General features: G+C 50.5%; 1 protein-coding gene across 2 annotated transcripts in view; it reads left to right on the top strand.

Moving 5' to 3' along the window:
- The window catches only part of DNMT3A (DNA methyltransferase 3 alpha), an 87,207-nt gene that overhangs the window by 16,715 nt on the left and 52,426 nt on the right, over window positions 1-18,066 (top strand). For both annotated transcript variants that reach the window (XM_038751400.1, XM_038751399.1), the window contains exon 3: window positions 14,818-15,085. In XM_038751400.1, coding sequence (XP_038607328.1) covers window positions 14,818-15,085 — 268 coding nt within the window. The remainder of the gene's footprint in view (window positions 1-14,817; window positions 15,086-18,066) is intronic.

Raw genomic sequence — 18,066 nt, 5'->3', positions numbered from 1 at the left:
CCACTAGGCCACACAGCTTGAAGCAGCATGGCATGGTGGGCAGAACACAGGTCTGAGTGTCAGAAGTCATGGGTTCTGATCCCCGCTCCTCCATCTGTCTGCTATGTCACTTCACTTCTCTGTGCCTCAGTTACCTCATCTGTAAAATGGGAATTGAGAAAGTGAGCCCAATTGAGACTGTGAGCCCCAAATGGCATGGGGACTATGTCCAACTCGATTTGCTTGTATCCATCCCAGTACATAGTAGAGTGCCTGGCACATAGTAAGTGCTTAACAAATACCACTTATTATTATTATTATTGTTATTATCAAATATCACAATTATTATTATTATTATTGTTCCATTCCCCACCCACCTCTCTGACAAATGTTAACTCCCGGAGGCCAGGGATTATATGCTTTATTCCTTTTCTCTGTCCCCCAACTATCAATCAGTGAATCACTGGTATTTATTGAGCACTTATTGTGTTCACAGTGCTTACTGTGTACTAAGCACTTGGGAAAGTAAAATATAGACTTGGAAGATGTGATCTGTGCCTACAAAGAGCTCAGGGCGAGTCAGACATTAAAATAAATGACAGATAGGGGAAATAGTAGACGATAAGGATATAGTATAAGGATATTTACCTAAGTGCTGCGGGGCTGGAGTGAGTATCAAAGTACTTAAGGGGTAAACAGCCAAGTGTATAGTCGTCAGTGAGGGGTGGGAGGCCTGAGGAATGAGAGGGTAGCCAGGCAAGGCCTAGCACAAGTGCTCTGCCCACATAAATGATGCCTCAAAAAGGACTTGATGTTGATTCTATTGCAGGTGGAGGGAGTGGCAGAAATGCCTCTAAGTTGGGTCATTGATAAATTCCAAACACTGATGTCTTTCCAAAATTAAAACCAACTGACAGTGTGAATCATCGGGCTCCTCAAGTAGTTGAAGAGTGTTTAGGGTTAGGTTTCAGTATATGGCACCCTAAAGGGCCCCAAATCATCCATAGGGTGGAATAAAAGTTTTGAAATACTCTATCGGTTAGATGGGTGTTTAGAAATGAGGCTCCCCGGAGCAGACGTGGAGACGGGATTATTGTTGTGTCCTCTTATGAAATTTGTTCCATCTAATCGGCACAGCCACTGATAGTGTTAGGCCACCAGGGCCTGCCTCTTCCTGAATGATGTCATGGCTAAAATGAAACTGACATCATAAACCATACCTCCCTGGATCAAGCTGCATAGTCCCTCCCCCAACTCTGAGACAACCCTGAGTACACAGACACAGCTCCGCTTTCAGTTCTGCAAACACACCCTTACTAACTGGATATCCAACCAAGCAGACGCCCAGGATTCACACGGAGCCAAGAACCAGGGCCAAGTTCAGCTAAAAGCGTGTTCGTTTATAGCCTTGTTTGAAGTGACCAAACAGGTATACAGACAGTCACTCCCACTCAGAGGTGCTCAGGCAGAGGGAATCCCAAGATTTGCATGGATACAGTAAGCACACCTGTGCAAATATCCCCCGTTGTTATCCCCAGATATGCCGTGCTCCCATTTGGCATGTGTAGCCTGCCCTCAGCATGCACCTCGTAGCACGCCTGGCACAGTTACACCTGGCTCTCTTACTTAAGCATTTGGCCCAAGTAGAGCTATTAATGTTCTCACTTTGCCTAGCACGTAGACACCGTGGTGACACGGGGCAGCACATGAACCTATGAAATGTCCTCCTCACCCTGGGCTCTCTGGGCTGACGGGTGATGGGTCTCATTCCCTGCCTTTGTGGTCAGTAACCCTTGAGGGTCCCAGCCTTGGTTGGACCCTTCCTCCCTCAGCCCCAGTGAAGACTCATCAGCACTTCTATTTAATAGCCTGAGGGTCCTGTCCTGTTGGGAGGCATAGCCTTCAAACTGGCCTGAAGAAGCGGGAATATGTGGGGTTGGGAGGGGAGCGATCTCTCTCTCTCTCTCTCTCTCTCTCTCTCTCTCTCTGTCTCTCTCTCTCTCTCTGGTAGATACAAGATAATCAGATTGGACGTAGTCCCTGTCCCACATGGGGCTCACAGTCTTCATACCCATTTTACAGATGAGGTAACTGAGGCACAGAGAAGTGAAGTGACTTGCCCAAGGTTACAGAGCAGACAAGTGGCAGAGCTGGGATTAGAACCCAGGTCCTTTTGACTCCCAGGTTCGTGTCGTATCCACTAGGCCATGTTGCTTCTCTTGGGGTTTGGGGGGCGGTGGGTAAAGAGAGGAAGGAGTCTCGACTCTTTTGAAGCAGGCAGTGGGCCTGCTTTCCCTGCTCCTCAGCCAGGCAGTGTTGGGGAGTCAAAAGGACTCTGGGGGTGGCATCTCCCCTCACCCACCTCCCGCGCTGGCACCCCGTTGCTGTGGATTGGTCAGACTCCTCTGCTTCCCCAGTTGTAGAGGAAAGAATAAGGGGAGCAGGCCGTCCCCTCCACGAGGAAGTGCCCACAGAAAGCTGCTCGCAGGACCTGGTGTTGGCTGACGAGTGGGGGTGACGACGCCACCCCTGCCGTCCTCGTCGTCGACGCCGACGTCCTCCACTCCGGATGTCTCCGCCTCTCCGCTGCTTCTCCCGCTGGCTGCAACCTGATCTCAAAGAGGGCTGCCAAGGGGAGAGGGGCTGTGAGGAAGGGCCCAGGCAGCGGGTCGGGGGAGGCGAGTGGGGGGGCTGGCTTTCCTCCAGCTGCTCTAGAGACTGGGGCGCAGCAGTGCTTACGTGGACACCCGGCTGTTTCCTGAAACTGGAGTCGACCTGGAAAAATCTGGAGCTGGGGCATTGAGGGGCTTCGTAAACAGCTGAGCCAGGCAGAGGGATGTGCTCGTGTGTGTGTGTGTGTGTGTGTGTGTGTGTGTGTGTGTGTGTGTGTGTGTGTGTGTGTGCTCGCGCATGTGCGCATGCGTGCGCGCAATCGCATTTGTGGTCATAAATATGCATTCAGTTATGTTTATGTGTTTGTCAGTGATGGTGTATTTGTTCCTATCTTTGTGTCTATGTGAGCGTGTATGTGCATGCAGTCACATTTGTGTTCATGAATATGCAGTCATTTGTGTTTATGTGTTTGTCAGTGATTGTATATTTGTTCCTATCTTTTGAGTGTGTTTTGTGTGTGCGTGTGTATGTGTGTCTTTAATCAGGAGGAAGCAGCTGGCCAGAGGCCAGGGTTCCTGGATGGCGCAGAGCAGAACCACTGCAGAGCCTTTCCATCTGCTTGACTGGGCTTTGGGGGGAGCCTTAAAGGCACATTGCTGGGCCCAGTTGGAAGGCAGTGGGAACAGGGAATCCTCCGAGCGAGCACAGGGAGAGCCTGAGGTGGAGTCAGAAGGCAGGATTGGAAGGCTGGAATGGAGGGAGGGGACTCAGGTGGGGAGCTGTGGGAAGGGGACAGAAATCTGCCAAGACCCACAGAGTAGAAGCATCATATCTGAGAGAAGGGTGGAGAAGCAGAGAGGTTGTGGGTGTCTGGTGTAAGGCCTGAAGGGATGGACCCTCCTCCCAGGCTAGAACTATACCCCGACACCTCTCCCCTCCCCCACCAAATTAGGGAACCTGTGCAGACCAAGCTGAGCCCCAGCACTGATGGAAGTTGATCTGGGCCAGCACATGACCTGACCTCATTTCTGGGGAGACTTGGGGAGGAAAAGGGAGGAAGTAAGTTACAGGCAGCAAATGCCCAAAGCTACTGTTCCTGCGGGCCCCTGGGATTTATGGTCACAAAGGGTGCATGGGAGACTTGCTGCTCCCTAGGCCCGAGGAGACCCCAAGCTTAGAGACAGATACACCCTCACCCTGGTGTGAGCCCAGTCCATCTTCCTGGGGCCCTGACTGGCTGAGGCCAACAGATCGGGTCCACGATGAGTCCTCCCAACTCCTCCTTAATCCCCACCACCACCAGCCTACCCCTCTTGCCTTCCATTCTGCTACAAGGACAGTGGCTACAACATTCAGCAGTGCTGACCCCTGTCTCTTCTCCAAGTCTTTCGGGGCTTCACATACTCTCCTGTGGGGCCTGGAGGAGGGCTTGGACTGACACTAGGGAGGGTGTCCAAATGAAACACCCCTTGGGGTCCACTTAGGCCGGTGGCCTTATTCCCCTCTCCTCCACGTGAGGCCCAGACAGAGAGTCTCATCTTATGCTGTCGAGTCATTTCCTATCCATAACGACTCCATGGACCCATCTCTCCCAGAACGCCCCCCTCCCCCACATCTGCAGTTGTTCTGGTAGTGTATCCATAGAGTTTTCTTGGTAAAAATACGGAAGTGGTTTACCATTGCCTTCTTCCATGCAGTAAACTTGAGCGTCTGCCTCGACTCTCTCCTCTGCCATTGATGCCCAGACCAGGTGAATTTTGACTTGTAGCACTCACTAGCCACTGCCCCAAGCTAGGAATGGAATGGGTGGGCCTCTGCTCGACTCTCCCTCCTGTAGCCAAGACTGGTAGAGTACTAGAAACTCTCCAGGTGTGATCCTGAGAGGGACAGAGAGAGTAGGGCCAGGGAATCCCCAGGGAGCAGCCAGGGGGCCCAGCGGATGCTTGCAGCATGGAGGCAGTGAAGTAGCTCTTAGCTTTCTCTCTCTTTCTTCTCTGGAGTGTGGGGCTTGCCCTGAATCTGACCTCCTACCACTTCCCCTCTTCATCTCCTCCCCACCCTGGTCCCCTTGAGAACAGGCATCTGCCAGAGCCTGATGATCTAAGGGCCTGCATAGAAGGTAGACTCTGGGGCCATGAGCAGCTTCTGTTGCTCGTTTGCCCCCACAGAGAAGTGGATCCTCTCCCACGTAAACCCCAAGTTCCCACCCTCCACCCAGAGCTTTCCTTTGATCCTCTGCTCTGTGTTGAGCTTAGGTGGGGGAAAAGCCCCAGTGCGAAGGAGGGAGGTGTCAAGAACTTCCAGGATCCCTTTAGGTTTTGAGTGGTAAGTGAGGGGGAAGATCATGCTTCCCTACTGTGTGACCTTGGGCAAGTCACTTAACTGCTTTGTGCCTCAGTATCCCCCTCTGTAAAATGGAAATTCAATACCTGTTCCCTTTCCCACTTAAAATGTGAGCCCCATGTGGGATGAGCTCCAACCTGGTTATCTTGTACCTATCCCAGTGCTTAGTTCAGTGTTTGGCACGTAGAATGTGCTTAACAAATATTATTATTAATATTACTATTGTTATTTTAAGATGGTTTAGTATGTTGATTGGGGATGGGAGAGATGGAGGGATTACTGATGGTTGTTGTAGATTCTCCTTCTAGACTATAAACTCCTTGAGGGCAGGGACTATGCCTACCAATTCTATTTCTAGTCCCCCATGTGCTCTGTACAGCGTTCCGCACACAGTAAGTTCTCAATAAATACCATTGATTGATTGGGGTGGTGATTGGAATGACTGGACCCAAGAAGGGTTAATCTGGCAAGACTACACAGAGGAGGTGTGCAGGGTTTCAGTCAGGAAGAGGCCTGGTTTGGCAAAGAGGAGGGAATAGTTTGTGCAGAGGCCGAGTGGAGAAGAGGAAATGGGATCAAGGTTGTAGAGGGAGTTCAGGGTAAGTAGATGAAAGAGGGACTAGTAGTGGGAAAGAGCTTTAATTGGATCCAAGCAGCAAGGAGGGGACAATGTTGCCTTCTCAGAAAGGGAAATGATACTGGAAGAATGTGATTCTCATGATTGAGTCTGGTAGGATGGTTGAGTTGGGGGAAACTGGAACCATTGCAAGAGGTGGCTAGTGCTATGAGGGTGGAGAATAGGAGGCAAATTTGAGAAATATTCCTGAGAAAGAATCATCAGGACTTGGTTATGGATTGGATGGAGTGAACTAATCAGGGAGAGAGAGAGAGAGAGGGCTACTCCAGGAGGCCTTACCAGACTGAGCCCCTTCCTTCCTCTCCCCCTCGTCCCCCTCTCCATCCCCCCATCTTACCTCCTTCCCTTCCCCACTGCACCTGTATATATGTATATATGTTTGTACATATTTGTTACTCTATTTATTTATTTATTTATTTATTTTGCTTGTCCATATCTATTCTATTTATTTTATTTTGTTAGTATGTTTGGTTTTGTTCTCTGTCTCCCCCTTTTAGACTGTAAGCCCACTGTTGGGTAGGGACTGTCTTTATATGTTGCCAACTTGTACTTCCCAAGCACTTAGTACAGTGCTCTGCACACAGTCAGCACTCAATAAATACGATTGATGATGATGATGATGAGAGAGATAAGCCAAAAATGACTCCAAAACTGTCAGCTTGGGGAACTCGGGGCAGTGGGCCTATTGCTGGGGGTGGTGAAAGTGGGACAGCTAAAGAGGAGGAACGGGAGAGGGAGGTGACAAACTCTTTCAGACAAGAGGAAAAGAAAGAAATAAGGAACTGGAGTGAGTTTGAGAGGTCAGGGTGGAAGATGTAGATCTGAGAGTTATCTGCTTACAGCTGGTAACTGAAACCATGTGGACAGATAAGCTCCCAAGAAAGTGGCTGTAAAGGGAGAAAAATAGAGGACCTAGCCCTGAGCCATGGTGTGGGGGAGGTGGGACATGCTGTCAGGGCAGGGGAAAGACAAGCCAGGAAAGCAGACCCGGGGGTAGCAGTCAGAAGGAGTTTCAAGCAGTGGAGCCAACAGCAAGACAGTAGAGAGACCCAGACTGAACCCCCACCCACCGCCTTCCTTTCCCCCTCCCCATTCCCCCAACCCTATCTCCTTCCCCTCCCCACAGCACCTGTATATATGTTTGTACAGATTTATTACTCTATTTTACTTGTACATATTTACTATCCTATTTATTTTATTTTGTTACTATGTTTTGTTTCGTTGTCTTTCTCTCCCTTCTAGACAGTGAGCCCGTTGTTGGGTAGGGACCGTCTCTATATGTTGCCAACTTGTACTTCCCGAGAGCTTAGTACAGCGCTCTGCACACAGTAAGCGCTCAATAAATACGGTTGAATGAATGAATGAATGAGGATGGAGAAGCAGCCATTAGAACAAGCCAGAAAGTTGTCACCATAGACTAGGCAAGAGAAGTTTCAGCGATGGCGAGGGGAGAAGCCAGATTGTAGAGGGTCCAGGAGGAGCTTAGTAGAGAAGAAATGGTGGCAGAGGGAGTGCTTGAGACATGAACAAGAGGCCAGAGAGATTGGTAGTTAGAAGGAGCAGTAGAGTTGGGCTCATTTGCTTCCAAATGAGAAACTGAGGCATATGGAAAAGTGAAGGGAAAGTAGATGTGGCAAGAAAAGTAAGGGATGAAGATAGAGAATAAGTTCTTAGTGGACTGGAGGGAAGTGGATATTTGGAAAGCAGCATGGTCTAGTGGTAAGAACACTGGTATGAAAGTCAGAGGACTTGGGTTCTAATCCTGGCTCTGCCACTTGCCAGCTATGTGACCTTGGGCAAGTCACTCAACTTTTTTTATGGTATTTCTTAGAGCTTACTACGTACCAGTTACTGTTCTAAGCTCTAGGGTAATATTAATGATGGCATTTGTTAAGCGCTTACTATGTGCGAAGCACTGTTCTAAATGCTGGGGAGGACACAAGGTGATCAGATTGTCCCACGTGGGGCTCACAGTCTTAATCCCCATTTTACAGATGAGGTAACTGAGGCTCAGAGAAGTTAAGTGACTTGCCCAAAGTCACACAGCTGACAAGTGGTGGAGCTGGGATTAGAACCCATGATGACGATGGTATTTGTTAAGCGCTTACTATGTGCAAAGCACTGTTCTGAGCTTTGAGGGGATACAAGGTGATCAGGTTGTCCCACGTGGGGCTCACAGTGTTAATCCCCATGACCTCTGACTCCCAAGCTCGTGCTCTTTCCACTGAGCCACGCTGCTTGGTTGGACACAATCTATGTCCTACGTGGGGTTCCCAGTCTTAATCCCATTTTACAGATGAGGTAACTGAGTCACAGAGAAGTTAATTGACTTGCCCAAGGTCACACAGCAGACAAGTGCTTAGAACAGTGCTTTGCACATTGCAAGTGCTTAATAAATGCCGTCATTATTATTATTAAGTGGCAGAGCCAGGATTAGAACCCAAGTCCTTCCAACTCCCAGGCCCATGCTCTATCCACTAGGCCATGCTGTTTCTCTGTGCCATAGTTTCCTTATCTGTAAAATTGGGGATAAATACCTATTCTACCTCCCACTTAGACTATGAGCCCCATTATAAGTCAAGGACAGAGTCCAACCTGATTATCTTGTATCTACCCCAGTGCTTAGTATAGTGCTTGGCACACAATAAGCACTTGATAAGCACTTATGTACATATCCCTAATTCATTTATTTATATTGCTCTGTCTCCCTCTGTGGATTGTAGGCTCTTTTTGGGCAGGGAACGTGGCTACCAACTCTTGTTGTATGCTCCCAAGTGCTTAGTACAGTGCTCTGCACCCAGTAAGCGCTCAATAAATACGTAGTAGTAGTAGTAGTAGTAGTAGTAGTAGTAGTAGTAGTAGTAGTAGTAGTAGTAGTAGTTGTTGTTGTTGTTGTTGTTGTTGTTGTTGTTGTTGTTGTTGTTGTTGTTGTTCAGTGATTTTCAACCAGAGGTAGTAGTTCCACTTCAGAACACCAGGCCATTCTTGACTCAAGCCCTTTAAGAAAATTGTTGAAAAACTGACTTTATTAGGAGAAGATGAGATTAAACTGTTTCCATGTTTGCTTTAGAGAAATGTAAGGTCTAAAGGCTTGATTTACTGTTCAAGTTTGCTGTGTCCCTGGAGAACTAAAGTAAAATTTCCATTCTGAACCTAATGGCTGTTCCCCTTTCCCACCAGAGGGTCTTCATAGGTATGTGACAGGGGCCAACTTCCCCCAGAACCTTCCTCTCAAAGGGGAAAAAGGCTGGAAAACCCAAGTTATGTACTTATGTACATATCTTTACATTATATATTATAAATTTCTTATTCATATTAACATCTGTCTCCCCGTCTAGACTGTAAACTCATGGGCTGGGAACATGTCTGCTAATTCTGTTGTACTGTACTCTCCCAACCGCTTAGTACAGTGCTCTGCACATAGTAAATGTTCAATAAATTGATTGATTGATTGATTTGATTGGTCTAGGGCACTGGTTATTCGGAAGGACAAGTAAGAGTTTCAACTCTTTAGAAGAAGGAGAGGTAGGAGGAGGGGGAAAGCAAAATGGAGGTTGCTGGGCCTGATGGATAGGAGAGGAGAAAAGGTTAGGAGAGGAGCCAGAAAAGCACAAGCCATCTTGTGCCCTGGACTCGAGATTTGTTTGGTGGAACAGAAAATATTTTAAAGCTAGAAGGAAGGTGGAGAGGGAAAAGAGAAGACAGGACAAGAGGGTGGGAGGGGGGAGTGAGATGGAAAGGATAGAGCTAAGATTAGTCCAAGCTCCTGAAACTGAGGGTCAAGGTTAATGATGTTGCTTTGTCCAGGGAGTAGGAAAGAGGGCAGAGGGGAAGGTTTAGGAGGTAAGATGGGAAGGAAGCTTGATCTTCACCTTGGTAAGTTAGAGTTGGCAGCGAGCCATCTGGACAACTCCATCAGAACTGCAGGTGTGGGAGAGAGATTAAACAGTAAAGGAGATGCCACTACCCCCGATGCCTTCCTGCTCCCTCTTGGTGGGGAAGGGGAGAAGTACCCAGAAGCTTTCCTATTTCACCCCAACTGCACACCACACCTGCTGCCAAATTCCTTCATGCTGCCATGGCTGTCTGTGGCAGGGCAGGGGGAACCAGAGGAAGTTTCGATCCCTGCTCCCTTCCCTGGTGGTGCCAGAAGTTGAGTGGGAGCTTCAGGGCCCAGTTCGGGAGGTACAGACGGGGTTTGGAGGTCCCGTTTGGTGCAGAGAGGCGTGGAGAACTTGTGATCCTGGGACACCCTGCAAACTGACCCTATTGAACTCACCCCAGTCAGAGTGGGGCCAGCGCCGGGGGAATGCTTCTCAGGAACTGGGCGCTCCTCTCCAGAGAGTGAGCCGGGACATGGCTGAACTAACTGGAGATGAGCCAGCCCTGGGAGACTACGAGCCCCATTTTGGAGTGTAGCCGACAGCGTGGACCAAGATGATTGAACTTACAGTAGATAAGTCTGTGAACTGCCTTAATAACAGCTTACAGGAATAAGAAGCATTCTTTCAGAGGATGATAACTAGTTTCTGCTTCTGAGGAAATGATTTCCATTGCTGTAGTGGGCACTGAGGTTAGTCACAAAGAACGCTCAAAGGGTCAGAGTCGAGAGACCCAGGAACAGGTTTCAAATGGAGGTGATAGCACCCTCCTCCTTGGTGATTGAGTGGGCCTTTCTAGAGCTTCCAGGGCAAAGTACTGGCCGGGGTGTTGGGAACCTAGAAAGGAATTAGACACAGCCCACACCCTCAAGAAGTTCCAAATCGGGGAAGACAAAATGCATAGAAATGTCAACATTTTTAACTTCAAAATTAAATGCGCAGTCAGCAAGAATGGGAAATGAAAGTCATGAGACATTCCAGGGCTGCACGGTGAAGCACCTCCCTGGACCATTACAGCTTTATGCACATTCTTACCACTCCACTCTCCTGGAGTTTGGCTTCTACTGGCCGCTGTCCTGGCCTCTGTCCACCCTCCATGCCAGGACCCTGGGGCCTCCAGCACCTCCGGCAAGGTAGGAGGAACTCAGTCCCTGTCCCCTGCAGCAGCTGGGATGATGTGTCCTCAAGACCCACTTTTTGACGCTCCATCTGCCTGATTTAGGAGTAGCCCTGCCTGGAGACAAGAGACTGGGCTAGTTGACACCTTAGGGTTGCTTCCAGCTCAAGGACTGGGTGTTTCTTGGACTTGATCTTGGATCGAGGACTGTGTAAACCCCCAAGAAGTAGAGTGTTCAGAGCCCACTGTGGTGGCAGGTCACTCCAACCCAGACATCTGGGTCCAGAGAAGGGTGGAGGGGAGAGGGGAGGAGTTGAGGGGAGCCGAAGGGGGCAGGTTAGTACAGGGCCATACGGTCAGTGGATGCTTACAAACATTGATTGACAGGGTGAGGCAGGGGAAGGGGCCTGAGACCAAATCCTCCTTCCGCCAGGTTGAGACGGATTCCTCTGGGTTCAAGGAAACCAGAGAGAGCCGGGAAGAGTAGGAGGGAGCAAGGTGGAGAAAAATTCACCCAGCTAGGGAGGGGGCATAGGGAAGCGAGGCAGGGAGAGGCCCGTGAAGGAACAGGCAGGAGACAGAAGGCAATTTTGGCTCAGGCCTGGGCGATTGGAGAGACCGGGCAGGCTGGGTTTATGCCACTGGGCCTTCAGATCATACCCTATCGGGGCTCTGTGCCCGTGGAGCTGGCAGCTGACAGGAAATGAGTCCTGGGGTGAGAGGAGTCGGCATACTGCACAGAGCAGGAAGTGACAGGGGAGCTATAAAAAGAAAAGTGTGTGGGGGTGGGTGGTGGAGGGCCCAGAGCACGGCAGCTGCTCCAGTGGCCCATGGGGCAGGGAGAGACCAGGGGGAGCTGGAGGACACCATTATGGTAAGAGAGAGATTTGCCCCCCTGGATCCTTTCTGTTCTCCTAAGCGAGGCCAAGTTCCTGCAGTGACTGATGAGGCAGGCGGCGGGTAAGGGGCAGAGGCATGACTGTTGCGGGTGTTGGTGAGAGAACCAGTCAAATACTTGTGTGTGAATCCACTCCATCTGGGAGTGTAAGTGTCTGCCTGGGACTCTTGGGGTGACAGTGACGATGGAGAACTTGGGTGGGGGCAGGGGAGGGCTCTGACCAGCTGCATCACACAGGTTCACGTGAGCAAGGTGGGGCGCGCAATGCCTTGGGGATTGGGGAGGTGGGGAGAAAGCTGGGCTCACAACTACGAAACTCAGGGACCCAGCTCTTCGGTCTTCCAGCCCTCCAGCTGTGCTAGATCCCTCTGCCCAGTAGCCCCTGCTTTTCCTTCAGCTTCACGTTCCCCAAATGTGCACATGCCTGCCTCTCCCTCTCTTTCCAGTCTGCTTTTCTCCCACCATCAGGCCCTTCACTTCCGCAACAGCCCCCTGCTCTGCTTGTTCCAGGGTCCTCTGTTCTAACCCACCTAGCTGCTTCTCCCCCCAGTGCCCTGGTCTGCCTCTCCCTGAGAGTGGGGCCGCTCTGTCTGGACTTGGAGCTCAGTGTCAAGGAGGAGCCCTCTCTGCTCCAGGAGACCAAACCCAGCTCTCCTCTTTAAATACCTTTCTCTGCTTCTTCTCCTCCTCTTCTCTTTCTCCTTCTTCTATGCCATGACCACAGACCAATTAGCATGACCATCACTCCCTTCTTTTCTTCCCTCCCCTTCACCTCCCCAGCCTTCCTGAGGGAAGCAGTGCGGCCTACTGGAAAGAGCATTTGTCTGAGAATAGGCAACCCGGATTCTAATTCTGTCACTTGCCTACTCTGTGGCCTAGGACAAGTCACTCAACTTTTCTGTGCCCAGTTTCCTCATCTGAAAAATGGGGATTAAAGAGAACCCCATGTGGGACAGAGTTGTGTCTGGTCTGATTATATTATATAATAATGGCATTTGTTAAGCGTTTACTATGTGCCAAACACTGTTCTAAGCGCTGGATCTACCTCAGTGCTTTGAACAGTGCACTAGTAAGTGTGTTACAAGTACCACAATCATTGTCATTATTATTAGTGGCCTACCTTAGGCTCAGAGAACCCAGACCGGTGAGCAGTAAAGGGGCAAAGATCAGAGGGCCAAGACTGGCCTTGGGCAGTGCCTTCCTCCAATAGTCCAGTGGAGAGAAGGGAGCCCAGAGAGATGAGGACTTTGTCCCTCCCTTTGTCTTCTTCCCAAAACTGGGCAGGAGAGATGGCCTGGGGCAGGGTCTCCCGGTTGCCAAGGTACAGGGTCCAAGGTACAGGGTCTGCGGAAGCCCACTGAATACTCACAGTAAGCAGCTTTAGGGGGAAGGGGAGGAGAGAGAAGGCCTTATCAGCCCAGAAACTTGAAAGGGCTAGACCACCCCCTGAGCCTCAGAAGCTAGCCAGGGGCCTGGCCTCACTTCGGAGGGGAGGGTGAGGGCCTTGTCAGCATAGTGCCGCACACCCATGTGACTGGCCCTGTGGGCCCAGCCCTCTAGGCATGAATGTGCCACTTCCGTGCAGGGGCACAAGGAAATCACCTTTCCTGGGAGCTGATGTCTTCCAGCTGGATGAGGCCAAGCCCAGCTTGGGAAGAGCGGGCTGCCCAAATTCAACCTCCTCGGGCCCTGCCTGCCGGTGTTGGGATGGCCCAGGCAAGTAACTAGAGTGCTCCCTTCATTGCTCCCTATCAATCAATCAATCAATCAATCATATTTATTGAGCGTTTACTGTGTGCAGTGCACTGTACTAAGCACTTGGGAAGTACAAGTTGGCAACATATAGAGACAGTCCCTACCCAACAGTGGGCTCACAGTCTATGGGGCTGGGAAGGACCAAGCTGAGCCAAACTGGGCCGAAACAGGAAAACCCAATTACTCTGAGCTCTCTGGACAACGCAGGATTTTAAAGGTGAACAAAAAGGGTGCTGGATCCTCCTGAGCGGCATTTACAGTCTCATCTCAGTATCACTCCCTGGTATTGATTGAGTGCTTACTGTGTGCTGTCTTGGGAGACAACAAAACACCAGAGCTAGTAGGCATGTTCCCAGCCCACAGGGAGCTCACATTAATGAACGCTTAATGTGTGTGCAGAGCACTGTACTAAGTACTCGGGAAGGAACGAGACAATAGGCAGACATGATCTCACCCTTTCCTAAAAAGAAAAGAGTGGATAGTGGATTCCCGGTGATGCCATGATTTAAATCCTGAAGCCTTAGGCAAATCAGGTTGATAGTCAGCTGCTTCCCCACCTTGATGCAGCCCCCTACTGGGCTGTGAGGGCTACTGCAGCCTTGAAGATCAGTAGGTGGGATGGCGCTTAGTACAGCGCTCTGCACACAGTAAGCGCTCAATAAATACGATTGATTGATTGATTGATTGAGGGTCTCAGTCAACCCATTCTAACTCAATTTTCAGAGGTCACCGAAGCCTGGGCCTGGACTCGGGCTGAACGGAGATGGGCGAGCCCCCTGGGGCTCAGATGGGGCAGAGGTCCCGGGGGCCTGGGCCTGGGAGAGCCCTTCCGGCCCCAGCTTCAATATTCTCCTTTATTGAGCATCCTGACTTTTGGGCCCTCCCAGCCAGTTAATGATTGCCGGGACCAAGGGGCCAACAGGGGCAGGAGACAGGAGGAGGAAGCGGTGTGGAAGAGGAAGACCCCGAGCAGGTGGGAGGAAGGGGAAGCCCAGGGACTGAACAGGAAGGGGAAAGTCCAAGATTTAACTGGGGTCACTAATACCACACTGCGAAGAGTCTATGGCAGGCATGGTTCCAAGTGAGGTGAAGTTGTGGGATCCGTAGTTCTTTCGCAGTGGATGAGATGAAAAGGAGAGTGTTGCCACTGCCTACTGTGATTGTGGCTCATTTGGCCCCTTACTGGAGAGAAGTCCCATGTGATGGAGAGAGAATGGTCTGAGAGTGGGGCCACAAGTGTGGGGGAGAGGATATATGGGTGCAATAGAGGGGCACAATTTAGGGTCCACTCTTATAGAATGCCTTTCCTCCAAGCTGGGTAGTAAGAAAGATTGGTAAAGAGGAGAGGGGTATGCCAAAGGAAACTGATTGTAATTGGCTAGGATGGGACCAGCAGGTGTGGGGATATAGTAGAACTGGGATGGGGGCCCTAAGAAAGGGGCACAACTGGATTAGGGCTCTGAGGTGGGGAGTCTCTGTGAGCTATCAGGGAAGCTTTGTGGGACAGGGAAGAGGAGGAGGGTGTTGTTCATGGCCTGGGCTGCAGCCCACTAACCCATTCCCACATCTTTCTCTCTCACTCTCGTCTCCCCAGGTGGAAAGCAGTGACATCCCGAAGGATCTCACCCCAGCCTCAAAGTGCACCCCCCTGGCTCCAGCCCCTGTGGAGCTGCTGCCCAACGGGGATGTGGAGAAACTGGCTGGTGCCCGGCTTGAAGACGGCAGCCCCACTGGGCGCAAGGGTGGGGTCCGGGCTGAGGGCGAGGCAGAGATGGAGAGTCCGCCCGAGACCGAAAATTCCCGAGCCCTAGAGAATGGCTGCTGCAACCCCAAGGATGGGCATGAGCCCTCTGTGGATGAAGGTGAGTCCCCACGTCCTTGGACCTAACCAGTACGGGTGCCCCTGCCTTAGTCCCCCGAGTAGGTTCTTGAGAGCCACGCTCCTCAAAGGGGAGTAGCACCCTGGACCTGGGAAGCAAGGCGGACCACATAGGGATGAGGAAAGGTGTACCGGAGGGACAGAATGGGAAGGAGCTGTGGCCAGTCTGATCCACCCTCCAGTTCATGCCATCTCCTGGGGGCAGATAGTCGCAGAGAATCAGGCACCAAGCCCAGTGAAAAGCTTTGCATTGGGGGAAGCAGAGGTCTGAGTCCTTTGCCCAGTGGCTGTGCCCTTGCATGTGCTAGCACTGTGCAGAACTGAAGGACAAGTTAATATAGCTGGATTCTGCCATTAATAAATGGAGAAAAAATTGTGGGGGAGGAGAGGAACAAGGGAGATGGTCCAATGACTTAGAGGCTTTTGTAGCATGGACTCTTACAGAGCTGGTGGGTCCCAAAGAGCTGGCACTGTCACTTTTAGGGGGTCATAACCCAAGGGCCAGAGTAGGCATATGCTGTGCAGGTAATTCTTCAGTGCCCCTTTAGGGAGTTCCCCAGTGAAACCCCCCACCACCCGCAGGCAGCCTTCTAGGGATCTTTTTTTATGTAATTCCAACCTAGCTCAGCCTAGCCAGAAGAAGGCCCAGGTGCAGCTTTCTTTGCAGCAGCCTCTTTTCCCCTTGCAACCCAGTAGCTCAATTCTGGGCAGAACTGTAGTCCGGTTGGCTCATTTGCATGTTTTTGCATGAATTTGCATGTAGGTTTCACAAAGCCTTCCCTCAAAGAATGTAAGATTCATCAGTGTGGGTTATTGCAGTTGCTTTCAAACCCAATAGCCAAGAAAGACAATAGACTTTAACCCAATGTATGTGATAATTTCCTGGAGTTGGCTATTAGAGAGGCAGACAGATTTTTTTTTTATATAATGGTACTTGCTAAGCACTTACTACCTGCAAAGCACTGTGTTAAGCACTGGGGTAGATATAATGCAGTCGGATTGGACACAATCTAACAGGGGGGACAGATGTGAACCAGGAGGGAGAAAGACGGGCCCAGAATGGCCGTGGAGAGAAAATGAGAGGTGTAGTTGGACGGCTTGGATTCCCCGGGCGAGGAGGATCTTGACGCTAAAGATTGTTGGAGACAGGAGTCCCCAGCTGAGTGGAAGGAAGGGAAGCCAGGCCTGAAGACACTGACAGACTCAGAGAAGGGGAGCAGGGATGGAACTTGTGGTGAGGTGTGAGGAGGGAATGGCCTGCTCCCACCCCCATTCCCTGCTTTACCCCACTGATGTAAGAGAGCAACAAGTGAAACATGTTAGAGTGCAGTGGGAATCCGGGCAGCCCTATGACATCACACCCATTCACTTGTTTTTTCTCATTAGGGGCCCCCTTGCTACAATATCACTGTGTAGAGAGAAGAGGAGCATAAATCCAAGCTGTGCCCTGTCCCCCTCCCCCATTTTGTTGGGAGTCTGAGTTTCTGAAAGGGCTCAGAGAGAGGGGCTCCATTCTCTGGCTTTACCTCTTCTGGGCCTGCTTCTAACTGTTCCTTTGCAGGTGGGCTCTTGAAGTAATATGTTTATTTTTTTGACTAGTGAGCATAGGAAATGCCATTCTAGATCGTTCATTCAATCGTATTTATTGAGCGCTTACTGTGTGCAGGGCACTGTACTAAAATCAGACCAGTGGTCCATCCAGAACTGTGTGTCGTTGCCCTCCACGACACTCATCCTAGTGTTTTGAGATGTACCATCTAACATCATTTTACTTGTAGTAACTCATTATGAACCACTCATCTGTGAATTTATCCAAACACCTCTTGAACATGCTGACAATTTCAGCCTGCACAATTTCTTGCAGCCTCAAATCCCATATGCTAGCCATTGCTGTGTGAAGCAGTCTTTCTTCACCAGGAGCATCCCTTCAAGGCCGTGGGGCCTCTTGGCTTGTGTGGCGGTTAGAGGGTAGAAGTTCCATCCTTAAATCTCTTCCCCTGATGCCCCTCACCAAAGGATAACTTCTTACCACAGGTACGCTCGGTCTCCCCGGAGCCCGCCCCCACCTTCTCTCGCCAATCGCTCCCTCCCCAACCCAGCAGGATGGCAGCCTCCCAGTGTCCCACTTGCCAATAATCGGTGAGGTCTAGTGAGGGGAGTCGGGGGTAATTTCACTCTCCTGCTGGTCTTTGCATAGGGCCTCACCTTAGACGAGCCCCCTTAAGTAATTCTGGGAATGGAGCTGTTCTTGTCTCTTCCATTCCCTTCTTTTTTTCCTGTCAGGGATGTCCAGCTTTTCCTGTTGTTTGTGGAATCCTTGATGTCTCCTCATTGGGTGATGCTGTTGCCCTTCAGGTTCTTCCCTAGGCCAAGGTAGTTCCTGTCTTGCTAATCCTAACTCTTGCCTGCTCTCTGCTATGTGTCTTTAGGGGCCTGACATCCCTCACTGGCTTTCTCCCTCTGGGGGCTGCTTACTATTCTAAGTCCCTCACTCTCTTAAATTCCCTGGTTCTGTGGCCTCACATTCAGTCTCTGTCTCCTTTTTTAAATGGTATTTTTAAATCACTCACTATGTACCAGGCACTGTTCTGAGTGCTGGGGTAGTTATAAGATAATCAGGTTGGACACAGTCCATGACCCACATAGGGCTCACAGTCTTAATCCCCAGTTTACGGATGCGGTAACTGAGGCACAGAGAAGTTAAGTGACTTGCCCAAGTTCTCACAGCAGACAAGTAATAGAGCCGAGATTAGAAGCATGGCTCAGTGGAAAGAGCCCGGGCTTTGGAGTCAGAGGTCAGGGGTTCAAATCCCGGCTCCGCCACTTGTCAGCTGTGTGACTTTGGGCAAGTCACGTCACTTCTCTGGGCCTCAGTTCCCTCATCTGTAAAATGGGGATTAAGACTGTGAGCCCCACATGGGGCAACCTGATGACCTTGTATCTACCCCAGCGCTTAGAACAGTG

The sequence above is a fragment of the Tachyglossus aculeatus genome, chromosome 9, assembly GCF_015852505.1.
Source record: "Tachyglossus aculeatus isolate mTacAcu1 chromosome 9, mTacAcu1.pri, whole genome shotgun sequence".
Lineage (NCBI taxonomy): Eukaryota > Metazoa > Chordata > Mammalia > Monotremata > Tachyglossidae > Tachyglossus > Tachyglossus aculeatus.
Note: the sequence above shows the minus strand (reverse complement) of the source record. Positions and strands in the feature narration are given on the sequence as shown.